The 26,746-nt window shown below is 43.5% G+C and overlaps 1 protein-coding gene across 1 annotated transcript in view; it reads right to left on the minus strand.

Annotated features, from left to right (window-relative positions):
- LOC138656929 (cytochrome P450 3A24-like) overlaps positions 1 to 16,575 on the minus strand; it is a 60,754-nt gene extending 44,179 nt beyond the window's left edge. Inside the window, exons 1-5 of the mRNA XM_069744281.1 lie at positions 16,253 to 16,575; positions 13,190 to 13,283; positions 3,541 to 3,593; positions 1,632 to 1,731; positions 1,436 to 1,549 (exon numbers count right to left, since the gene is read on the minus strand). Coding sequence (XP_069600382.1) covers positions 1,436 to 1,549; positions 1,632 to 1,731; positions 3,541 to 3,593; positions 13,190 to 13,283; positions 16,253 to 16,323 — 432 coding nt within the window. The 5' untranslated portion in view covers positions 16,324 to 16,575. The remainder of the gene's footprint in view (positions 1 to 1,435; positions 1,550 to 1,631; positions 1,732 to 3,540; positions 3,594 to 13,189; positions 13,284 to 16,252) is intronic.
- Between the last annotated feature and the right edge of the window lie 10,171 nt (positions 16,576 to 26,746).

A 26,746-nucleotide genomic window follows, 5' to 3' on the forward strand; every position in this document is an offset into this window, starting at 1 on the left:
AAGAAATAAAATTCTCTGGTCTGATGAGATGCAGATAGACCTGTTTGGTGACAATTCTAAGTGGTATGTGTGGAGAAATCCAGGCACTGCTCATCACTTGCCCAATGCAATCCCAACAGTGAAACATGGTGGTGGTGGCAGCATCATGCTACGGGGGTGTTTTTCAGCTGCCGGGACAGGGCAACTGGTTGTCAATGAAGGAAACATGAATGCGGCCAAGTGGAGAGATATCCTGGATGAAAACCTCTTCCAGAGTGCTCTGGACCTCAGACTTGTCCAAAGGTTCACCTTCCAACAAATCAATGACCCTAAGCACACAGCTAAAATAACAAATAATAAAATAACAAAGGAGTGGCATCAGAATAATTGTGTGACCATTTTTGACTTGGCCAGCCAGAGCCCTGACCTAAACCCAATTGAGCATCTCTGGAGAGACCTGAAAATGGTTGTCCAGCAATGTTCACTGTCCAACCTGACAGAACTGGAGAGGATCTGCAAGGAAGAATGGCAGAGGATCCCCAAATCCAGGTGTGAAAAACTTGTTGCATCATTCCCAAGAAGACTCATGGCTTTACTAGCTCAAAAGGTGTGTCTACTCAATACTGAGCAAAGGGTCTGAATACTTATGACCATGTGATATTTCAGTTTTTCTTTTTTTAATAAATTTGCAAAAAATACTACATTTCTGTTCTTTTTCAGTCAAGATGGGGTGCAGAGTGTACATTAATGTGAAAAAAAAAGAACTGTTTTGAGTTTACCAAATGGCTGCAATAAAACAAAGAGAGAAAATTGTAAAGGGGTCTGAATACTTTTCGTACCCACTGTATAGTTCTTTTGTAAGGATACAGCATCCTTCAGAGTTTTTGGTAAGCAAGTTAAAAGATGAAGTAGCATATTGGTAAATAAAGAGAATGGACTGTCCATTCTTATTCTGACAATTTAGGCCATATTCCAGTGCAGTGTAAATGCCTCATTGTTTATGCAGAAAATGTGCTGCATTTAACAAAGCAAAAGGTGGTTGGGATTTCATAAAATCTCATGGCCACTGTACATTTTTTTAATGTTTTTTTCTATTGGGATCATGAGAAAAAAATTGAAAAAAAATGCAGGTATTTTAAGTGCCAAATCCTAGTGTTTCTGTGCTAAAAAAATGTTAAAAATGTATCATGTCTGCACTAAAATGCATCAGATAAAAAGGCAAAAGCACTAAAAAAGCAGCAAAAATGCAGTACTCATAGAAGATTGTAATTGAATATTTTGGTGCATACACCTGCAGCAAAAAAGCAGTGCGAAAAAAGACAGCATTTTTTCACATGGGAATTGTTTTGTTTTTTTCATGGACCTAGATTTGTCAGATAACTGGGAGCCTACTCTGCTTCCAGTGAGCAGTATATGCAATATACTTTATATATTATGATCTATCTACATATTTTACCTGCTTAAGTTTACCACTGGTGAAGGTTGGTGACAACACTGTCCGTATCCTTTTCCATTGATCATCAGCCGCAACTAACACAGCAGATTCTAGAGGGCCATTAAGGCCAAAATTCTGAAAAGAAGCAATTTTTTAATTAATATAAATAACAAGAATTACCAGCTATATACAATATCATGCCAGGATTTGAACTCACCCTTCTGTTGGTAAATATAGTATAGCAATCCTTAACTAGGATAGACTTAATGATTGCGGGGTCCATTACTGCCAGCACCGGCTGTCTCCCATCAAAGAACCTGGATCAGAAAACAGATGGGTTCAGATATATAGTGAGACCGGCACTATAGGCACTAGATGACTGCTTACATTTATCAAGTAAAAATTGAACAGTCTCATCCGTGTACGTCAGTGATGAGATTATATATAAATTAAATTTCCAGTATATACAGTGCCTTGCGAAAGTATTCGGCTCCCTGGAACTTTTCAACCTTTTCGCACATATCATGCTTCAAACATAAAGATACCAAATGTAAATTTTTGGTGAAGAATCAGCAACAAGTGGAACACAGATGTGAAGTTGAACTAAATTTATTGGTTATTTTAAATTTTTGTGGAAAATCAAAAACTGAAAAGTGGGGCGTGCAATATTATTTGTCCCTTTTAATTTAATACTTTGTTGCGCCACCTTTTGCTGTGATTACAGCTGCAAGTCGCTTGGGGTATGTCTCAATCAGTTTTGTACATAAAGAGACTGAAATTCTTGCCCATTCTTCCTTGGCAAAAAGCTCGAGCTCAGTGAGGTTTGATGGAGATCGTTTGTGAACAACAGTTTTCAGCTCTTTCCACAGATTCTTGATTGGATTGAGGTCTGGACTTTAACTTGGCCATTCTAACACCTGGATACATTTATTTGTGAACCATTCCATTGTAGATATTGCTTTATGTTTGGGATAATTGTCTTGTTGGAAGACAAATCTCCGTCCCAGTCTCAGGTCTTTCGCAGACTCCAATAGGTTTTCTTCAAAAATGGTCCTGTATTTGGCTCCATCCATCTTCCCATTAATTTTAACCATCTTCCCTGTCCCTGCTGAAGAAAAGCAGGCCAACCATGATGCTGCCATCACTATGTTTGACAGTGGGGATGGTGTGTTCAGGGTGATGAGCTGTGTTGCCTTTACGCCAAATATATTGTTTGGCATTGTTGCCAAAAAGTTTGATTTTGGTTTCATCTGACCAGAGCACCTTCTTCCACATGTTTGGTGTGTCTCCCAGGTGGCTTTTTGCAAACTTTAAACAATACTTTTTATGGATATCTTTGATAAATGGCTTTCTTCTAGCCACTCTTCCATAAAGGCCAGATTTGTGCAGTGTATGACTGATTGTTGCCCTCTGGACAGACTGTCCCACATCGGCTGTAGATCTCTGCAGTTCATCCAGAGTGATCATGGGCCTCTTGGTTGCATCTCTGATCAGTCTTCTCCTTGTTTGAGATGAAAAGTTAGAGGGACGGCCGGGTCTTGGTAGATTTGCAGTTGTGATACTCCTTCCATTTCAATATGATCGCTTACACAGCGCTCCTTGGGATGTTTAAAGTTTTTGAAATTATTTGGTATCTAAATCTGGCTTCTCCACAACAGTATCATGGACGTGCCTGTTGTGTTCCTTGGTCTTCATGATGCTCTCTGCGCTTCAAACAGAACCCTGAGACTATTACAGAGCAGGTGCATTTATACGGAGACTTGATTACACACAGGTGGATTATATTTATCATCATTAGGCATTTAGGACAACATTGGATCATTCAGAGATCCACAATGAACTTCTGGAGTGAGTTTGCTGCACTGAAAGTGAACGGGCCGAATAATATTGCACGCCCCACTTTTCAGTTTTTGATTTTCCACAAAAATTTAAAATAACCAATAAATTTCGTTCATCTTCACAATTGTGTTCCACTTGTTGTTGATTCTTCACCAAAAATTTACATTTGGTATCTTTATGTTTGAAGCACGATATGTGGGAAAAGGTTGAAAAGTTCCAGGGAGACGAATACTTTCGCAAGGCACTGCATTAATCACTTTCATTCACATGTTACATTTTTCACCTACCCCCATATTTTTCCAAATTTTTTGAAACATTCCAAGTCAAATTCTGTAAGTCCCTAAAACAAATAAACAAAATATTTCCTTTACTCATAAGTAGTAACTAAAGGAATGATAATTTCCAAACTAAAGACATTGATAGATGCACACTAGGTTAGGTGGCAATTACTGATGAATGAAGCTTTCATTGTCCTCACAAAACATGGATGTGATCTGCACATAAACCTAAGACCTGGGTCAGTTGAACATATGAAAATGTGTCAAATTTTTATTCAGAAAGCTCCAATTATTTTCATTCATGTTTCTGTATTTTACATCTGTGTGAGAACCATGTGCCATCTGTATTTATACATCAACATTTCAAGACGTCCATGACCAAATACTGTATCCAATGTTAAAAGTGAAAAGGTGTCCTTAAAAATTCATATGCTATATAGATGGTCAATATGGGCATAGGTGTATCTAGGGTGGGGATGTTGGGCTGCCTAATGCAGCAGTCCTAACTGTCTTCCCTGGTGGCTGCATTCTGCTGCCCCTGGGCAGGGAGTCGGCAGTTCTCTGAGCCGGCTGTCAAGCTGACGGCCAGTACAGAGAAGCTGCAGAGCGCCAGCTCCCAGTGTTCAATAGTACTCGAGTCTAACAGACATGAGTACAATTGAAGCTCTGACCGCTGGCGCTGCAGAGGTGAAGATGGGTGGTAAGTGCTCCACATTAGTGGAGCTGAAGACACCGAAGATAGGAGGGGGGTATTTACTTGGTAGTTATTACTGAGTGGTGGTGTATTTAGTGTAGCGGGGTATTTGCTGTGTGTGGGGGGTATTTACTGTGTGTGGGGTGGGGTAATTACTGTGTGTATGGAGGTGGGTATTTACTGTGTGTGTGTGCGGAAGGGGGTATTTACTGTGTGTTGGGGTATTTATTGTGTTTGTGGGCGGTATTTAATGTGTGTGAGGGGGTATTTACTGTATGTGTGTGGGAGGGGGTTGTTATGAACTGGTGGTTCAGAAACACAATGGACCTGGTGGTTAAGAGCACACAAAGTGACCTGATAGTTACTAATAACATAGGACGAGCTCTGAGACGTGGGAACTCTGCTGACCGCAATCCCTAATCCTATCACACCACACTAGAGGTAGCCGTGGAGCGCTCCTGACCAGACCTAGGCGCCTCGGGCACAGCCTGAGAAACTAGCTAGCCCTGAAGATAGAAAAATAAGCCTACCTTGCCTCAGAGAAATTCCCCAAAGGAAAAGGCAGCCTCCCACATATAATGACTGTGAGTAAAGATGAAAATACAAACACAGAGATGAAATAGGTTTTAGCAAAGTGAGGCCCGACTTACTGAATAGACCGAGGATAGTAAAGATAGCTTTGCGGTCAGCACAAAAACCTACAAACAACCACGCAGAGGGCGCAAAAAGACCCTCCGTACCGACTAACGGCACGGAGGTGCTCCCTCTGCGTCCCAGAGCTTCCAGCAAGCAAGAAAAACCAATATAGCAAGCTGGACAGAAAAAATAGCAAACAAAAGTAACACAAGCAGAACTTAGCTTATGCAGGGCAGACAGGCCACAAGAACGATCCAGGAAAGAGCAAGACCAATACTGGAACATTGACTGGAGGCAAGGAACAAAGAACTAGGTGGAGTTAAATAGAGCAGCACCTAACGACTTAACCTCGTCACCTGAGGAAGGAAACTCAGAAGCCGCAGCCCCACTCACATCCACCAGAGGAAGCTCATAGACAGAACCAGCCGAAGTACCACTCATGACCACAGGAGGGAGCTTGACCACAGAATTCACAACAGTACCCCCCCCTTGAGGAGGGGTCACCGAACCCTCACCAGAGCCCCCAGGCCGACCAGGATGGGCCAAATGAAAGACACGAACCAGATCGGCAGCATGAACATCAGAGGCAAAGACCCAGGATTTATCTTCCTGACCATAACCCTTCCACTTAACCAGGTACTGGAGTTTCCGTCTCGAAATACGAGAATCCAAAATCTTCTCCACTATATACTCCAACTCTCCCTCAACCAAAACTGGGGAAGGAGGATCAACGGATGGAACCACAGGTGCCACGTATCTCCGCAACAATGACCTCTGGAATACATTATGGATGGAAAAAGAAGCTGGAAGGGTCAAACGAAAAGACACAGGATTAAGAACCTCAGAAATCCTATACGGACCAATGAAACGAGGCTCAAACTTAGGAGAGGAAACTTTCATAGGAATATAACGAGACGACAACCAAACCAAATCCCCAACACGAATTCGGGGACCCACACAGCGCCTGCGGTTAGCGAAACGTTGAGCCTTCTCCTGGGACAATGTCAAATTGTCCACTACATGAGTCCAAATCTGCTGCAACCTATCCACCACAGTGTCCACACCAGGACAGTCCGAAGACTCAACCTGCCCTGAAGAGAAACGAGGATGGAAACCAGAATTGCAGAAAAACGGCGAAACCAACGTAGCCGAGCTGGCCCGATTATTAAGGGCGAACTCAGCCAAAGACAAAAAGGACACCCAATCATCCTGATCAGCAGAAACAAAACATCTCAGATATGTTTCCAAGGTCTGATTGGTTCGTTCAGTTTGGCCATTTGTCTGAGGATGGAAAGCCGAGGAAAAAGACAAATCAATGCCCATCCTAGCACAAAAGGCTCGCCAAAACCTCGAAACAAACTGGGAACCTCTGTCAGAAACGATGTTCTCCGGAATGCCATGTAAACGAACTACATGCTGGAAAAACAATGGCACCAAATCAGAGAAGGAAGGCAATTTAGACAAGGGTACCAAATGGACCATCTTAGAGAAGCGATCACAAACCACCCAAGTGACCGACATCTTCTGAGAGACGGGGAGATCCAAAATAAAATCCATAGAGATATGTGTCCAGGGCCTCTTCGGGACCGGCAAGGGCAAAAGCAACCCACTGGCACGAGAACAGCAGGGCTTAGCCCGAGCACAAATCCCACAGGACTGCACAAACGAACGCACATCCCGCGACAGAGACAGCCACCAAAAGGATGTAGCCACCAAATCTCTGGTACCAAAGATTCCAGGATGACCAGCCAACACCGAACAATGAACCTCAGAGATAACTCTACTCGTCCATTTATCAGGGACAAACAGTTTCTCCGCTGGGCAACGGTCAGGTCTATTAGCCTGAAATATTTGCAGCACCCGCTGCAAATCAGGGGAGATGGCAGACAAAATTACCCCCTCTTTGAGAATACCCGCCGGCTCAGGCAAACCCGGAGAGTCGGGCACAAAACTCCTAGACAGGGCATCCGCCTTCACATTCTTAGAGCCCGGAAGGTACGAAACCACATAGTCAAAACGGGAGAAAAACAGCGACCAACAAGCCTGTCTAGGATTCAACCGTTTGGCAGACTCGAGATAAGTCAAGTTCTTGTGATCAGTCAAGACCACCACGCGATGCTTAGCTACTTCAAGCCAATGACAACAACTCTCGATTGCCAACATCATAATTACGCTCAGCAAGCGAAAGTTTTTGGAAAAGAAGGCACATGGTTTCATCACCAAGCCATCAGAACTTCTTTGCGACAAAACAGCCCCTGCTCCAATCTCAGAAGCATCAACCTCGACCTGGAACGGGAGCGAAACATCTGGCTGGCACAACACAGGGGCAGAAGAAAAACGACGGTTCAACTCCTGAAAAGCTTGTACAGCAGCAGAAGACCAATTGACCACATCAGCACCCTTCTTGGTTAAATCAGTCAACGGTTTAGCAATACTTGAAAAATTATTGATGAAGCGACGATAAAAATTAGCAAAGCCCAGGAACTTTTGCAGACTCTTCAGAGATGTCGGCTGAGTCCAATCATGGATGGCCTGAACTTTAACAGGGTCCATCTCGACAGCAGAAGGGGAAAAAATGAAACCCAAAAATGAAACCTTCTGAACACCAAAGAGACACTTTGACCCCTTCACAAACAAAGAATTAGCACGCAGGACCTGGAACACCATTCTAACCTGCTTCACGTGAGACTCCCAATCATCCGAGAAGACCAAAATATCATCCAAGTATACAATCAGGAATTTATCCAGGTACTCTCGGAAGATGTCATGCATAAAGGACTGAAATACTGATGGAGCATTGGAAAGCCCGAATGGCATAACCAAGTACTCAAAATGGCCCTCGGGCGTATTAAATGCTGTTTTCCATTCATCGCCCTGTTTAATACGCACAAGATTATACGCACCACGAAGATCTATCTTGGTGAACCAACTAGCCCCCTTAATCCGAGCAAACAAATCAGACAGCAGCGGCAAGGGGTACTGAAATTTGACTGTGATTTTATTTAGAAGGCGGTAATCAATACAAGGTCTCAACGAACCATCCTTCTTGGCCACAAAAAAGAACCCTGCTCCCAATGGCGACAACGACGGGCGAATATGACCCTTCTCTAAGGATTCCTTTACATAACTCCGCATAGCGGCGTGCTCAGGAACAGACAAATTAAACAGTCGACCCTTAGGAAACTTACTACCAGGAATCAAATCGATAGCACAATCGCAATCCCTATGCGGAGGTAGGGCACTGGACTTGGGCTCATCAAATACATCCCGGTAATCCGACAAGAACTCTGGGACCTCAGAAGGGGTGGATGATGAAATAGACAGAACTGGAACATCACCATGTACCCCCTGACAACCCCAGCTGGACACAGACATAGATTTCCAATCCAATACTGGGTTATGGACTTGTAGCCATGGCAACCCCAACACGACCACATCATGCAGATTATGCAGCACCAAAAAGCGAATATCCTCCTGATGCGCAGGAGCCATGCACATGGTCAGTTGGGTCCAGTACTGAGGCTTATTCTTGGCCAAAGGCGTAGCATCAATTCCTCTCAATGGAATAGGATACTGCAAGGGCTCCAAGAAAAACCCACAGCGCCTAGCAAAGTCCAAGTCCATCAAATTCAGGGCAGCGCCTGAATCCACAAATGCCGTGACAGAATAGGATGACAAAGAGCAGATCAAAGTAACGGACAAAAGAAATTTTGACTGTACCGTACCAATGGTGGCAGACCTAGCGAACCGCTTAGTGCACTTAGGACAATCGGAGATAGCATGAGTGGAATCACCACAATAAAAACACAGCCCATTCCGACGTCTATGTTCTTGCCGTTCAGCTCTGGTCAAAGTCCTATCACATTGCATAGGCTCAGGTTTATGCTCAGATAATACCGCCAAATGGTGCACATTTTTACGCTCACGTAAGCGTCGATCGATCTGAATGGCCAAAGACATAGACTCATTCAGACCAGCAGGCATAGGAAATCCCACCATGACATCCTTAAGGGCTTCAGAGAGACCCTTTCTGAAAATTGCTGCCAGCGCACATTCATTCCACTGAGTGAGCACAGACCACTTCCTAAACTTCTGACAATATATCTCTACCTCATCCTGACCCTGACACAGAGCCAGCAAATTTTTCTCTGCCTGATCCACTGAATTAGGTTCATCATACAGCAATCCGAGCGCCAGAAAAAACGCATCAATATCGCATAATGCAGGATCTCCTGGCGCAAGGGAGAATGCCCAGTCTTGAGGGTCGCCACGTAATAAAGAAATAATGATCTTAACTTGTTGAACTGGGTGACCAGAGGAGCGGGGTTTCAAAGCCAGAAACAGTTTACAATTATTTTTGAAATTCAGAAACTTAGCTCTATCTCCAGAAAATAAGTCAGGAATAGGCATTCTAGGTTCTAACATAGATTCCTGAACCACAATGTCTTGAATATTTTGTACTCGTGCAGTGAGATGATCCACACAAGAAAACAGACCTTTAATGTCCATCACTACACCTGTGTCCTGAACCACCCAAATGTCTAGGGGAAAAGAAAGACAAAACACAGTGCAGAGAAAAAAAAATGGTCTCAGAACTTCTCTTTTCCCTCTATTGAGAAGCATTAGTACTTTGGGCCTCCAGTACTGTTATGAACTGGTGGTTCAGAAACACAATGGACCTGGTGGTTAAGAGCACACAAAGTGACCTGATAGTTACTAATAACATAGGACGAGCTCTGAGACGTGGGAACTCTGCTGACCGCAATCCCTAATCCTATCACACCACACTAGAGGTAGCCGTGGAGCGCTCCTGACCAGACCTAGGCGCCTCGGGCACAGCCTGAGAAACTAGCTAGCCCTGAAGATAGAAAAATAAGCCTACCTTGCCTCAGAGAAATTCCCCAAAGGAAAAGGCAGCCCCCCACATATAATGACTGTGAGTAAAGATGAAAATACAAACACAGAGATGAAATAGGTTTTAGCAAAGTGAGGCCCGACTTACTGAATAGACCGAGGATAGTAAAGATAGCTTTGCGGTCAGCACAAAAACCTACAAACAACCACGCAGAGGGCGCAAAAAGACCCTCCGTACCGACTAACGGCACGGAGGTGCTCCCTCTGCGTCCCAGAGCTTCCAGCAAGCAAGAAAAACCAATATAGCAAGCTGGACAGAAAAAATAGCAAACAAAAGTAACACAAGCAGAACTTAGCTTATGCAGGGCAGACAGGCCACAAGAACGATCCAGGAAAGAGCAAGACCAATACTGGAACATTGACTGGAGGCAAGGAACAAAGAACTAGGTGGAGCTAAATAGAGCAGCACCTAACGACTTAACCTCGTCACCTGAGGAAGGAAACTCAGAAGCCGCAGCCCCACTCACATCCACCAGAGGAAGCTCATAGACAGAACCAGCCGAAGTACCACTCATGACCACAGGAGGGAGCTTGACCACAGAATTCACAACAGGGGGTATTTACTGTGTGGGGGGTTATTTACTGTGTGGGGGGTATTTACTGTGCATTTGTGAGGAGGGTATTTATTGTGTTTTTTTGAGTATTTACTGTGTGTGGGGGGGATTCACTGTGTGCGTGAGAGAGGGTTATTTACTGCATGGGGAGATTTACTGTGATTTATTTTTAGTGTAATAGGACTGGGTGAGATTTTGTGTAACGGGGTATGATTTGAGGACATAAATTTGGGGAGCAAGGAAGTGACAGGTGCAGACACAATATGGGGAGCAGGAGAAATTTGAAGACACAATATGAGAAGGAAGGTATGAGATGGGGGGCATGTATGGGGGAAGGGTGCAGACACAGTATGGTGAGTGATGGTATGGGTGCGGACACAGCATGAAGAGCGAGGGGAAAATGTATGAGGACATAGTATGGGGGTTGATGGGATGGGCGTGGACACAGTATGGCGATTTGGAGGGATGTGTGAGGAGCCAGTATGGCAAGTGAGAAGTTAAATGTATGAGGATGAGAAGGAAAGGTGCAAGGAGACAGTATGGGGGGAAAAAGTGTGAGTAGGCACAGAATAGAGACTGAGTAGTGTGGGGGATGTAGCATAGGCAACAGTAAATGGGCACAGCCAGGAGGTGACAGTATACCAAGGGGAGGGGGGTGATGATGGGGCATAGTTTAGAGACTAGAGCCCTATAAGGGGACTCAGTGTGAGAGAACAGCATGAAGAGGGGGCCCAGTATGGAAATGAGGGAGCAGTGTAGAGAGCATGTACCATAAGAGGGACAGCGTGAAGACATATTATTTGCAGGGAATATAGTGAGGGGCAATTATTTATTCAGGGCTTCAGCGTAGGGCAAATATTTATATTTGGGAGCATTATAATGACTCTGCTATCTCTAAGGGCATCATATGGGGATGTGCTGCAGGAGACTGGAGAAGATGGAAGTCTGCAGAGACGGCTGTGAATGAGAAAACTCATGGAGTCTGGACTAGATGAAGTAGAAAAGAAAGAGAATGACCCCAGAGACAATGTCATCTATAAAGTACCTGGATGTAATTGTTTTTTGTGATACTGATTCTCATATTTTTATTTATGTTAGGTGCATTAAAGGGGTTGTTCACGTTTGTGATGAGTCTGCAGTCATTCTATGTGCCTGCAGACTTCTGAATTCTCACAGTGTTCGCTGCACGCTGATTTGCATACATGTGGTCACGTGCTGACTAGACATGCGTGGCCTCACTCAATGAAAATGAATTGAGCAAGGCCGGGCACGTCTAGTAGAAATGTGGCCAGAAGTATCCAAATCACATACTTGTGCAATGGAGAATCCTAAAAGTCTGCAGTGCATGCACTGTGAGAATTCAGAGGGCTGCAGCCACCTATAGTGACTGCAGACTTTCATCTCAGATCTGGACACACCCTTTAATTATAAAATGAAGCCCTGCAGCCAATCCTAACAACATGTAATATCCTCACTGTCAGGATTCAGCTCTGCTTGATGTTTCCAGCAGTCTTCACATGACCACTTAACTCATATGTGATTTTCATACTTACGCTGTTACGTGACAAAGAGCTTCTCTTCCTGCTTCTCTGTTTTTCACTGAACATTGAATTAGGAAGAGCAGCTCATCGGCATGTGACTAAATGTGCAAACCACACACACGTGATTGGAGGGGGAAGGGGTGTTAACTGAATACCAGTTGAATGCCAAAAAACCTAGATACACCCCTGCATATGGGATCCGATTTTTTGGGGTGCACCCATAAATGTGAATTGGCAAGTATCATCTGAAATACGGAAGTTTTTTTTTTTAACTCAGACATGGGAAAAAACCTTTCACCTGAACTTCCTATTGAATTACATTGGTCAATTTTCACTTGTCTGAACAAGTCCTAAGTGTAGGCAACATTCCCCACCCTGCTGTTACTTGATACCCCTGCAGTGATGGCTGAATCCATATTTAAGGGTGAAAAGTTGAATATATTACTACTCCGGGGACCTAATTAAGTTATGATGCTAGTGCAAAATCTGTCCATGGAGCCTATTTTGAGTTAACAAGTTTACTGACACATTTTATGTGCTTTCGTAATTCAGGTTAATCATTCATAAAAAAAGTCATTTCTAATCTTCCATATCCAGGAAGTTCTGCACTCACTGATTTACTCATCATGATTATTCTTATTGTGTTCAGTCACTTACTGCGCACAGATGGCAATGGTATATTCTGAGTGCCACGTTGGCTTCACTATTACACAATCACATTCGTGCACAGCTCAGTACTTTTACTTTATTTTACCTACAATTATACACTGCAGAAAAAGTCAGGACTAAAGACATGAAGATCTCCTGGCTGCTCATATTAAAAGCTAAGCCAACTTTCCTCTCCATCAGTTGACGCAAAGACAGAGAAGGGCTACTTTAGTCAGCCGGCCTCCTTCACAAGCTGCCGCGGTCACTTGCTGGAGCACCGTGCCAGAAATGTGTTGTGACTGATGGAGCAGATACCAGAGATCAGGTCAGGCTGCACAATTGCAGCCAGGTAATTTCTATCTTAAATGCTTCGGCAGAAGACAGAAAATTCTTCTACCAGCGCTGCTCAAGGTGATTGGCAGGACTTTCACTGTGGGCGAGAGCTGTCAGTCACTTGCTGTGGCGCTGGGAAGAGCCGGCCAGGGGCAGTACTGGACTAGTCCCATGTCCAGCTATGGTTCCCGGCCAGATCTTTAATATATTTTCTCTGAGACCCCAGAAGATGGTTTGGCCAGCATGAATCCACTGACACGTTCACTTTAAAGATTATTTTTGTGTGCGATTTTTATCCGGTAATCTCCTTTAATCAGATGATTTGTCTTTATACTCACATTTTTGTTTTCAAGAAAAGTTCCAATAAATGGTAGGGGTCTAGGACCGGGGATTCCATATTTCTTGAATATTCTGTATGGCCAGATCACGTAACTGGAAAAAATTGGCTTTTATTATCATATTTTATCCATCGATAATGATTATTGATTAATATTTCGAACAGTAGATCAATCCAAGTCATCTTAATATTAACTAACAGCCTCAAGTAGAATCAGTTTTACAAAGGGAATTGTCATATCCAATGAATCTATGTTTGAGTATTTGTGAAATCATTAACAATCATATATTTGTGTGACAGATTAGATCCTCACAAATTATATGCTGCCCATACACAGCAGATAGCTATTGGCCAACCTATTGTTCAGCTGACCAGTCTCTTTCACAAACACAGCAGGAAAGTTAGCAGGGTGGCATAAAACTGCCCGCAGAGCTCATATAAAATGAGTGTTACCAGTGTTATATGTAACGGCTGCTCTCTGTTGTCCTTATCTATATGTCTCACATTGGTAACGCCCCTGATGAGATTCATGATGAGCTGTGGTGTTCCTTAATGTGACTTAAAGTGAATCTGTCAGTAGGATCAACCATCATAAGTCTATGGGCATCTAGGTCATAGGAAGCTGAATAAAATGATACATTGTCATCTGTGATCCGAAATCTTATTCCAAAGTAATCCACATTTTTCTTATATGTAAATGAGCTGTTCAGGACTACGTGCCGGGCCGGACACTGATCTGCATGAGACTCCGCCATCACAGATTATAATAAGCGAAAGGGGGAGTTACCAGTGTAATGGCCGCTCTCTGCTCTCCTCATCTCACTGCAGAGCTGTGTGTGATTATACCTGACACATCTACAGGTTCCCCTCAGTTGTAGCTTTCATCTCACAGGCAGACAGCGTTACAGTACAGCAGAGCTGTGAGAGCTGCAGCAAATGTGTTTGTAAGGAGACAAAGTTCAGTTCTACTGTTTTGTTTTAGTTACATGTCTCACACTTGTAACAACTCCTTTCATTTACAATAATCTCTGGAGGCAGATTCTCATGCAGATCAGAGTCCGACCCATAGATCTTAACCCAAAGGGGTTGTCCACCACTAGAACAACTCCTTCTCAAACTGAATGTTTGCAACCATTAAGATAAAAACACATACTCACCTCCATGTCTGTGCTGCTCCAGCGGTGTCAGCACTTGTATTCCTGGGGATCACTGAAGCTAATTACACCCAATCAGTGTTGGCATTAATGTCTCTGCCTTCTGACACATAAGTAACCAAGAGGAAGTCAGGGCTGCGGCTGGCTGCCCACTTCCTGTTAATTACTTATAAGGCAGAGACAGTGACGTCAGAGCTGATTGACCTCATAACCTCACGTGAGTCCCATGGGAACGCAAGTGCCAACACTGCTGGAACGGGGCCGGCACGGGAGGAGAGTATAAGGTCGGTGTCCCACTTGCAACTGCAATGCGAGATAGTTGCGTGAGTCTCTCGCCTCAGTACCCGCAACTGCCACCGGTGGTTCAGACCAGAGCGTTCAGCTGCATAGAAATACATGCAGCCGCACACTCCGGTCCCGAGTGTCGGCGGCAGTGCTGGGTATTGAGGCAAGACACTCACACGAGTTTCTCTTTCTCGCCTTGCAGTTGCAAGTGGGACACCGGCCTAAGTGGTATTATTTTAATGGGGGCAAACATTCAGATGGATAACCCCTTTAATCTGAGCTCATTTACATTATAAGAAAAATGTGGATTTCTCTGGAATAAGACATCGGATTGCCGATATCAAGATTTTATTTGAATACGCTTCCTATGACCTACATGCCCATATAGATGGAAAAAAAGGGTTGATCCTACTGACAGATTCCCTTTAATCTATTCTGTGGTTATACATTTTCTGACAAATAAGAGTTACATGCCTCATTCACACATCTGTGCAAATCGGTTCGTCATTGGACTGCAATGCACCAACTGGTCATGGTCTCCTGACCTAAGAGCAGTGTTCCCCAACTCCAGTCCTCAAGACCCCACAACAGGTCATGTTTTCAGGATTTCCTTAGTATTGCACAGGTGATAATTTCATCACCTGCAACCAGTGCCCTCCAAAAACACTATTTAATTGTATATACAAGGTTATCTGAAGTTAAATAGTATTTAAATGCTGTCTAGCTGGAGAAAATGATGTTTTATTCTCCCTGCAGCTGGGATCGGGCTGTGAGCGCAAATGTAATCATTCCCATGCACACTGACTGACAGGCTGCTTTGCTTCAAGTGAACACTTATCTGCCGGTAAATACCATTTTTGGTGTTGACAGGTTCTAATTAAAGGGAGAAGATAAAAATGTTAATTTAAAGGGTATATTTGAGACTTTGTGAAACACAAAGAACGTGCCTAAACACTTAACAGGCAGGTAGTTGCTCCTTGCCTGTCTGTTGGGCACAGCACCACTGTAACCTGGCACAGAGTGGTCACAGACTGCTCCTGCCAGCAATTCACCTGCCTCTGCTGACATCACATTGACAGAGCAGCGGCTTCTATCCCCCCTTGCTCTGTAGACAGGTAGTGACTTCCAAAATCATTTTGATTGATAGCCGGCTCCCCCAGTAAGGAAGCGACAATCTGACTGTCAATCAGAATGACGTCAGAACCCTCGCTCTATCCACAGAACGAAGCGGAGAAGAAGCCGCCGCTCTGTCAACGTTATGTCAGCAGAGGCAGCTGAATCGCCGGCTGTGCCAGGGAAGAGTGAAACCGTGCACAACAAGCAGGTAAGTAGTAACTACTTGCCTGTTAGTGCTTAGGTACTTTTTTTGGTTTTCACAAAGTCCCAGATATACGCTTTAACAGAACATGACGTGCAGTAACGTGGTAACATATTAGGCTCAGCACCTACTGCTGATCTCAGGAATAGGAGGCGGCAGGAACGTTTATAGTAAATATATCCCATCCATTAATGAGGAACACGTACATTCAGGATCATGGATATAAAGTCACCATCCTTCTCCTGTTATATCAAAACAACAGACAAAACATTTCATATAAAGAGAGAGTGAAGGATAGGAAACTTACTACGTGAGAAGGGCCAGCAGTGAGATGAGCAGGATCCAGGTTTCTTTGGAGAATTCTGGGATGAGATACATCCTTAATCTTTCTTAGTTGTTTTGTAAGTAATCTTTCTTCGATGTTACACGTTCTTGTATTTGACAGATCTTTCCCTTCTTCTTCTTCTTGATGTTCTTCCGGCACTTCTGACTTTCTATCCCTGAGCTGCTATTTCTATACTGCTTCCTCCCCTGTGGTGACGTTTCCTTGCTCCCTCCCCATGATGCATACATGAGAACACTGCTGGCTTAAGACCAGGGACTTGTGTGCACAGAGATAACATCTACTTCTCTTTTTTTTCTACCTCACAGACTGTGGATTTGCTGAAATAATTCCTGCATGCGCAGAAAAGCCCAGAGTGATTGTAGGCCCTGTTTAGATCACCTTACATTACAGTATGACACTCACCGTCTTAGGTCGGCATGAAGAATCTTATGAAGATTCTCAGTGTAAGGACTCATACTCATCTGCGAGAAAAACCAAAGAGTGCAATCTGATAGAAAAAAAAATCGGATTGCACCCTGACTGATGTTATTTTATTTAGAGTCCTTGCTCATCTGCAATTTTTTTTCTCAGATCGGACTGAGAAAACAACACAGCATACTGCAAATGTCCTCGTATTTCAGACCTTGTTAGAGATTCAGGTCTAAAATCAATGTATGGTGCAAATACCCACTATCGGTAATAGAGGAAATCTCATTAAAATGATACTAATTCCGCAATTGCTATATGTACTACACAATTCTCCATGTTGGATTCCTCCCCCTATATTCCGTAAAGTGCAGTCAATGTTTAGAGAACTAATCTGGGGCAAACGATAAGCAAGAATTAAATTACTAACCCTTCAGAGGCATAAAACAAAGGGTGGGTACATCCAGAGCCATGGATGTACTTTATAGCACAGATGCAGCATTTTTACAGTTGGGAAAAGAGGGATAGTATGGGCAAGGCAGGAAGACTTGTTTTACATGACAAAAAAATATGTTTCACCTATTCACATATTGGAAGGAGGTGCGAGCCGCGTGGATGGAGAGTGGCCAACTATGGTGTTAATATACAACATGGGGGATAGGGGAAAGAGATTGCTGGGAATTACTGGATACTCCAAATTTTCCCTAATATGGCACAATCATAAATTAGCGAAGTTTGACAAGTTAAAGGGGTTTATAGGGTGGAAGCTGAAGGGAATACAAACTATAGACAATATACTATAAAACGGAACAATTAAAAGCTTCAATAAAATCCAACAAGAATATTGGCTTCCTAATGCTTCCTTCTTTCAATACCTACAACTAAGGCACGCGTTCCTGCCCCAGTTTGGTGTTGCTGCACCCGAAATACAAAAAAGCTACGCACTTGAGTCATTTGCCTCGGCAAAATATACGACTGGTCTAATCTCTAGACTATATCAACAGATGTTGCATTCTCGTACTAATGGCCATACTTAGACGGCAAGGATAAAATGGGAATCAGTTGTGGGACAGATCACAGTAGAACAATGGAAAGAGGTATTAGAGCAGGCTCCCAGACTGTCCCCGTGTAAGTCTCAAAGACTCTCGCAGATGTTGCCTCAAAAGGTTGTGCAACAAAATATTAAGTTAAGGATACCATCATTTCTGTCCAGGCCTATTTCCTGAATTTTATTTTTTTTTAAATTCTGTGGAAGCATGGTTGTTCATTTTCATAGATCTTTTATTTATTATTACTTTTGTCAGATTCAAGTTATTTCTGTGACCATTGTGGGTTTTTCTGTTGTTAAACGAGGGGTACCAACAATTTTGACCACATGTGAATATCTCATACACAGGGTGTACAGAACGTCGAGCTTCCTTTTTAAGATAGGGGTCTGCTCAAATGCAGGTTGTCCTAGATGTGGAACAGAGGAGGCGCATTTAATGCACATGTTCTGGGAATAAACTGGGCTCATTTTGGAAAAGCGCGTTAGCTCTAATAAAAAGGGTGTTTGGAGTGCAACTTCAGGCAAACCCAAAGGTGTGTGTGCTGCTGGGATATCTGGGAGAGTCAGCGGACTTTGAATCTCTGCTGGCCGTTGGGTTATCGCAAACTGATTGCATCACAATGGTTAGATGTCCAACCTCCATCGGTCACAGTACTAATAAACAGGATAAATCATAACATTTGGATGGAAAATGGGGTTTATAGAAAAATAAAAGCAACAACAAAATTTGAAAATATATGAGAACCATGGTTAAATATGCCAGGCCTACTGTCTGGAGCTCTGGTGAGAGATAGGATATGGCAGCTAGTGGTTCCAGGATAGAGGGCTACAATATTCCCGGGTATTGGATATAGGGGTATTCAGTGGACATAGTAAATAGAAGCAACTATTATTTTTTTGAAGGTGCAAAAATTGACTGTATTGTCATCAATGGAGTATTACAGGCTTTGTGCTACATTTCTCTGATATATAACACTAAAAAAAAAATTTCTGGCTTAAATTACTCACCCATACAGTATTCCGTGGTATGAGATACATTTCTGTGATATCCAACATGACAAAAAAGCATTTAAAAGATGTTCTGGCTTAAATTACTCACCCATACAGTATTCCGTGGTATGGGATACATTTCTGTGATTTCCAACATGACAAAAAAGCATTTAAAAGTTGTTCTGGCTTAAATTACTCACCCATACAGGTTTATGTTGTGTGGGGTACATTTCTGTAATATCCAGCACTACAAAAAGTATTTAAAAATGTTCTGGTTTTACCCTTTTAACCCCGAGGGTGTTATATGAGGTAGTAACTCTGAAACGCTTCAATGGATTCTGAGAATGTTTTCTCGTGACATATTGTACTTCATGATAGTGGTAAAATTTATTTGATATGACTTGCGTTTATTTGTGAAAAAACTGAAATTTGGCAAATTTTTTTAAAATTTCGAAAATTTCCAACTTTGAATTTTCATGCCTTTAAATCACAGGGATTTGTCACACAAAATACTTAATAAGTAACATTTCCCATGCCTACGTTACATCAACACAATTTTGGAACCAAAATTTTTTTGTTAGGAAATTGTAAGGGTTAAAAGTTGAACAGCGATTTCTCATTTTTACAACACCATTTTTTTAGGGACCTTATCACATTTGAAGTCACTTTGAGGGGTCTATATGATAGAAGATACCCAAAACTGACACATTCTAATAACTTCACCCCTCAAGGTGCTCAAAACCACATTCAATAAGTTTATTAACCCTTCAGGTGCTTCACATGAATTTTTGGAATGTTTAAAAAAATGACCATTTAGATTTTTTTCATAAAAAATTTACTTCAGATCCATTTATTTTATTTTACCAAGGGTAACAGGAGAAATTGGACCACAAAAGTTGTTGTGCAATTTGTCCTGAGTATAATGATACCCCATATGTGGAGGTAAACCACTGTTTGGGCGCATGACAGAGCTCGGAAGGGAAGGAGCGCTGTTTGACTTTTCAACGTAAAATTGGCTGGAATTGAGATTGTACATCATGTCGCGTTTAGAGAGCCCCTGATGTGCCTAAACTAAGGAAACCAACCACAAGTGACACCATTTTGGAAACTATACCCCCCAAAAGAACTTATCTAGATGTGTGGTGAGCAATTTGAACCCCCAAGTGCTTCACAGAAGTTCATAACGTAGAGCCGTAAAAATAAAAAATCATATTTTTTTGACAAAAAATGATCTTTTTGCCCCAATTTTTTATTTTCACAAGGGTAACAGGAGAAATTAGATTGCAAAAGTTGTTGTGCAATTTGACCTGAGTACACTGATACCCCATATGTGGGGGAAAACCACTGTTTGTTTGGGCTCATGGCAACGCTCGGAAGGGAAGGAGCGTTGTTTGACTTTTTCAACTCAAAATTGGCTGGAATTGACATAGGACGCCATGTCGCGTTTGGAGAGCCCCTGATGTACCTAGACAGTGGAAATCCCCCACAAGTGACACCATTTTGGAAACTAGATCCCCCAAGGAAGTTATCTAGATGTGTGGTGAGCACTTTGAACCCCCAAGTGCTTCACAGAAGTTTATAACGTAGAGCCGTGATAATAAAAATCCTATTTTTTCCACAAAAATAATCTTTTCACCCCCAATTTTTTTATTTTACCAAGGGTAACAGGAGAAATTGGACCCCAAAAGTTGTTGCACAATTTCTCTTGAGTACACCAATACCCCATATGTAGGGGAATACAACTTTGAAGGCACAGTGCAAAGCTCAAAAGGGAAGAGGTGCCATATTGGAGTTCAGATTTTGCTGGAATGGTTTGAGGGGGCCATGTAACATTGGCAGAGCCCCTGAGGTGTCAGAACAACAGAAATTCCCTATATGTGAACTCATTTTACAAACTACACTCCCCAATGAATTCATCTAGTGGTGCAGTGATCATATTAACACCACATGTGCCTCACAGAATTTTATACCACTGAGCGGTGAAGAAAGAATACATTAAATTTTTACCACTAAAATGGTGTTTTAGCCCCAAGTTTTTAATTTTTCTAAGGGCTAATATAATATGCAAATTGCCTCTTCTGAGAAAAAGAGGACTTAAACTCTATAGCGCCACCTGTTGGAAGTAGCGATCCTACAAGTCACAATCAACCCTTTAAATGAGTCGTGCAATATGACTTAGGATAAAAGCCAAATCAGTATCTCAATTCGCAGACACAGTGTTTCAGGCTATGGGCCCTTGTCAGTGCGAAGCATGAGAACTAATTTGGATAGGTGAGAGGCTCTGGACTGGGGTCTAAGGGGCATAGTTTCTCCAGCTGGTTCCAGTGCTGTCAGCTGGTTCTAGGCAGAGCCTTTGGCTTAGGTGCCTCCTTCTGGGTATCCGAGTTCCACCTACGTCTTGTGGTCCTTGGTAGTGCTTTCTGGCATGGGTACCTCCTGCTTAGTAACCGGGTTCTAGTACCGTCAGCTGGTCCTCGGTAGTTCCATTGGCTCTTGTACCTTCTGCTACCCATCCGGGTTCCAGTACCGTCAGCTGGTTCTCAGCGGTGTCTTTTGCTCTTGTACCTTCTGCTCCCCATCCTGGTTCCAGTACCATCAGCTGGTTCCAGGCAGAGGCTTTAGCTTAGGTGCCTCCTTCTGGGTATCCGAGTTCCACCAACGTCGGGTGGTCCTTGGTAGTGCTTTCTGGCACGGGTACCTCCTGCTTAGTAACCGGGTTCCAGTACCATCAGCTGGTTCTCGGCAGTTCCTCAGCCTTCTTGTACCTTCTGCTACATTTCCAAGTTCAAGACCCTAAAGACGACGACCCTGAAGACCACCCCGAAGAAGACGACGACGACCCCGGAAATGACGACCCCGGAGATGACGACCCTGGAGACGACGACCCTGAAGATCACCCTGAAGAAGACGACGACCCCGAAGATGATGACCCTGAAGACAACGACCCTGGAGACGACGACCCTGAAGACCAAGAAGCAGAAGAAAAAGAAGCTGCAGAACAAAAAGAAGAAGAACATTAAGCATAAGACTAAAAATCAGAGCAAAAGATATTATCGAAATTATAAGCAGAAGAAGACTAAGCAGTGTATGGGGGTGAGTCCGTTCCTCCTCGTGGTGCCCCTGGAAAAAACCTGCTGCTGCAGGCCAAACTGAAAGCGGACAAATCCTGTTGTAAATCTTTTGTGACAGGCAGAACGGAAAGTGTAATCTTCAAACTTTTATAGATAACAACTACAGGAATGCCTGTCACAAATAAGAATATGATGAAGAAGAAGAATATGAAGAAGATGAAGAAGTAGAATATGAAGAAGAATAATAGTTGAATAAAAAGAATATGAAGAATGTAAAAAAAAAGAGTAATAGGAAGAAGGTGAAGAAGAAGAAGATGAATAAGGTGAAGGAGAAGTTGATGAAAAAGATGCTGCTGCTGAGGATGATGAAGAAGAAAGTGTGGGAGAAGTAAAAAAGGAGGTGAAGAGCATGGAAGTAGTGAAACATAAATATCTGACAAAATATAAAAAATCTTAACATAGTCAATATCTTTGTAACTCCGAACGTCTTAAAAAAAATAAAAAAATCCTGCTATTCTATTTGATTGGGCTAAACCTCTATGCCTTTAATATCTCCTCCACCTCCCCCAATACATCCTACATTATTCTTAGTTGTTTTCCTTCATGTAGAATTAACCTACAAGGAAACAAAGGGTTTATTTTAATTCCAATATTTTTGTCCCATTGACTTGCATTGGTATCGGGTATCGGTATCGGCGATATCCGATATTTTTTGGATGTCAGCCGATCCAATCCGATACTGATATTTCCGAATATCGGAAGGTATCATTTAACACTAGTCAACACTTCTCGCACTCATGGTTTTGGCTTATAAATACTGAGGTAAAATACTGACCAAATACTGAATGTGTTAATGTGGCCTCATACACAGCCTCCACCTGCAGCACCTCACTCTTCTCTATACACAGCCTCATATTGCAGCAGCACCTCACTTCTCCCATTTTCCCATCACGCCTCTCATTTTCCCCTCCTCATGCAGTGCCCCAGAGTCCTGGTCGTTGCAGTAATGTCGTTTTTCCACTTGGGGGAGCGATGTTATGTCTGATGGCACCAAAGGAGTTCACCCTGCCAGGTATCACAGCCACACACACACTTCACACGCCGGCCACCAGGGGGAGCAAAAGGTTCTATCTATTAGGCCACTCCTCACACTTGGGTAAAGCTGGGGGTTTGGTTAGGAAGTTAGGCAGTTGGAGAAGGAGAAGCTGACTGGAGGGAGAAGGAGATAGTCAGCAGGAGAGGAGAGGAGCAGACTAGGCTCGGCCCAGGAAGGGAAAGAAGGACACGGAGCTGCGCCTGCAACCCATGCGGCAGCCTCCGAAGGAAGGACAAGAAAGGAAGTGTGCCGTAGTGAGTGAGCACAGAAGTGGTAGCAACAGGAGTAAAACACCAGTGGGAGACCAGCTAAAAGCAGGCTGCCTCCCACTGAGCGCAGATCTGGTAGCCAGAACACTGAGGGAGTAATAGACTCTACGCTTTACTTCAGAGACCGGCAGGACAGTCGATTCCAAGTTGGCTGCCCGACCTAAGAACCTAAGCAGACAAGGTGGCAACGCGGAGGAGGGGCGATGCTAGGGTCCCTATAAAATAGCCTCAGGCCACCACCGTCATACGGGTTTGTCCTATCCATCTGGGGGACAGAGAGAAGAGTAACAAGAGTGAGGACCCTATGGGAGCTAATGCACGTAGGGACCTGTTGTGAATTCTGTTGTCGGGCTCCCTCCTGTGGTCATGAATGATACTTCGGCTGCTTCTGTCCATGGACTTCCTCTGGTGGGTGTTTCTGAGTTTCCTTCCACAGGTGACGAGGTTAATTCGTTAGCTGGCTGCTCTATTTAACTCCACTTAGATCTTTGCTCCATGCCACCTGTCAATGTTCCAGTATTGGTCTAGTTCACTCCTGGATCGTTCTTGTGACCTGTCTTCCCAGCAGAAGCTAAGTTCCAGCTTGTATTTCTTTGGTTTGCTATTTTTCTGTCCAGCTTGCTATTTTTATTGTTGTCTTGCTTCTGGAAGCTCTGGGACGCAGAGGGAGCGCCTCCGCACCGTGAGTCGGTGCGGAGGGTCTTTTTTGCGCCCTCTGCGTGGTCTTTTTGTAGGTTTTTGTGCTGACCGCAAAGTAACCTTTCCTATCCTTGGTCTGCTCAGTAAGTCGGGCCTCACTTTGCTAAATCTATTTCATCTCTGTGTTTGTATTTTCATCTTTACTCACAGTCATTATATGTGGGGGGCTGCCTTTTCCTTTGGGGAATTTCTCTGAGGCAAGGTAGGCTTTATTTTTCTATCTTCAGGGCTAGCTAGTTCCTTAGGCTGTGCCGAGTTGCATAGGGAGCGTTAGGCGCAATCCACGGCTATTTCTAGTGTGTTTGATAGGATTATGGATTGCGGTCAGCAGAGTTCCCACGTCCCAGAGCTCGTCCTTTATTATCAGTAACTATCAGGTCATTCTGTGTGCTCTTAACCACCAGGTCCATTATTGTCCTGACCACCAGGTCATAACAGTACAGGTGGCCCAAAGTACTAATGCATCTCAATAGAGGGATAAGAGAAGTTCTGAGACCATTTTTTTTTCTTTGCAGTGTGTTTTGTCTCTCTTTTGGTTCAGGACACAGGTGTAAACATGGACATTCAAGGTCTGTCCTCTTGGATGGATAATCTCACTACAAGGGTACAAAACATTCAAGATTTTGTGGTTCAGAATCCGATGTCAGAGCCTAGGATTCCAATTCCTGATTTGTTTTTTGGTGATAGATCTAAGTTCTTGAATTTCAAAAATAATTGTAAATTGTTTCTTGCCTTGAAACCTCGCTCCTCAGGTGACCCTGTTCAACAAGTAAAGATCATTATTTCTTTGTTACGTGGTGACCCTCAAGACTGGGCATTTTCCCTTGCGCCAGGAGATCCGGCATTGCGTGATGTTGATGCGTTTTTCCTGGCGCTTGGATTGCTTTATGACGAACCTAATTCAGTGGATCAGGCAGAGAAAATCTTGCTGGCTCTGTGTCAGGGTCAGGATGAAGCGGAGATATATTGTCAGAAGTTTAGAAAGTGGTCTGTGCTCACTCAGTGGAATGAATATGCCCTGGCAGCAATCTTCAGAAAGGGTCTCTCTGAAGCCCTTAAGGATGTCATGGTGGGATTTCCCATGCCTGCTGGTCTGAATGAGTCTATGTCCTTGGCCATTCAGATCGATCGACGCTTGCGTGAGCGTAAAGCTGTGCACCATTTGGCGGTACTATCTGAGCATGGGCCTGAGCCTATGCAATGTGATAGGACTTTGACCAGAGCTGAACGGCAAGAACACAGACGTCGGAATGGGCTATGTTTTTACTGTGGTGATTCCACTCATGCTATCTCCGATTGTCCTAAGCGCACTAAGCGGTTCGCTAGGTCTGCCACCATTGGTACAGTACAGTCTAAATTTCTATTGTCCGTTACTCTGATTTGCTCTTTGTCATCCTATTCTGTTATGGCATTTGTGGATTCAGGCGCTGCCCTGAATTTGATGGACTTGGAGTATGCTAGGCGCTGTGGTTTTTTCTTGGAGCCCTTGCAGTATCCTATTCCATTGAGAGGAATTGATGCTACGCCTTTGGCCAAGAATAAGCCTCAGTACTGGACCCAATTGACCATGTGCATGGCTCCTGCACATCAGGAGGATATCCGCTTTCTGGTGTTGCATAATCTGCATGATGTGGTCGTTTTGGGGTTGCCATGGCTACAGGTTCATAATCCAGTATTGGACTGGAAATCTATGTCTGTGTCCAGCTGGGGTTGCCAGGGGTACATGGTGATGTTCCCTTTTTGTCTATTTCGTCTTCCACTCCTTCTGAAGTTCCAGAGTTTTTGTCGGATTATCGGGATGTATTTGATGAGCCCAAAGCCAGTGCCCTACCTCCTCATAGGGATTGCGATTGTGCAATTAATTTGATTCCTGGTAGTAAGTTTCCTAAGGGCCGATTGTTCAATTTATCTGTGCCAGGACACACCGCTATGCGGAGTTATATAAAGGAATCCTTGGAGAAAGGCCATATTCGCCCGTCGTCATCACCGTTAGGAGCAGGGTTCTTTTTTGTGGCCAAGAAGGATGGTTCTTTGAGACCTTGTATTGATTACCGCCTTCTTAATAAAATTACAGTCAAATTTCAGTATCCTTTGCCGTTGCTGGCTGATTTGTTTGCTCGTATTAAAGGGGCTAGTTGGTTCACCAAGATAGATCTTCGAGGGGCGTATAATCTTGTGCGTATTAAACAAGGCGATGAATGGAAAACAGCATTTAATACGCCCGAGGGCCATTTTGAGTACCTGGTTATGCCATTCGGGCTTTCCAATGCTCCATCAGTATTTCAGTCCTTTATGCATGACATCTTCCGAGAGTACCTGGATAAATTCCTGATTGTGTATTTGGATGATATTTTGGTCTTTTCGGATGATTGGGAGTCTCATGTGAAGCAGGTCAGAATGGTGTTTCAGGTCCTTCGTGCGAATTTCTTGTTTGTGAAGGGGTGAAAGTGTCTCTTTGGAGTTCAGAAGGTTTCATTTTTGGGGTTCATTTTTTCCCCTTCTACTATCGAGATGGACCCTGTTAAAGTCCAGGCCATTTACGATTGGACTCAGCCGACATATGTGAAAAGCCTGCAAAAGTTCCTGGGTTTTGCTAATTTTTATCGGCGCTTCATCGCTAATTTTTCTACTGTTGCTAAACCGTTGACTGATTTGACCAAGAAGGGTGCTGATGTGGTCAATTGGTCTTCTGCAGCTGTAGAGGCTTTTCAGGAGTTGAAGCGTCGTTTTTCTTCTGCCCCTGTGTTGTGCCAGCCAGATGTTTCGCTCCCATTTCAGGTTGAGGTTGATGCTTCTGAGATTGGAGCAGGGGCTGTTTTGTCGCAAAGAAGTTCTGATGGCTCGGTGATGAAGCCATGTGCTTTCTTTTCTAGAAAG

The sequence above is a fragment of the Ranitomeya imitator genome, chromosome 1, assembly GCF_032444005.1.
Source record: "Ranitomeya imitator isolate aRanImi1 chromosome 1, aRanImi1.pri, whole genome shotgun sequence".
NCBI lineage: Eukaryota > Metazoa > Chordata > Amphibia > Anura > Dendrobatidae > Ranitomeya > Ranitomeya imitator.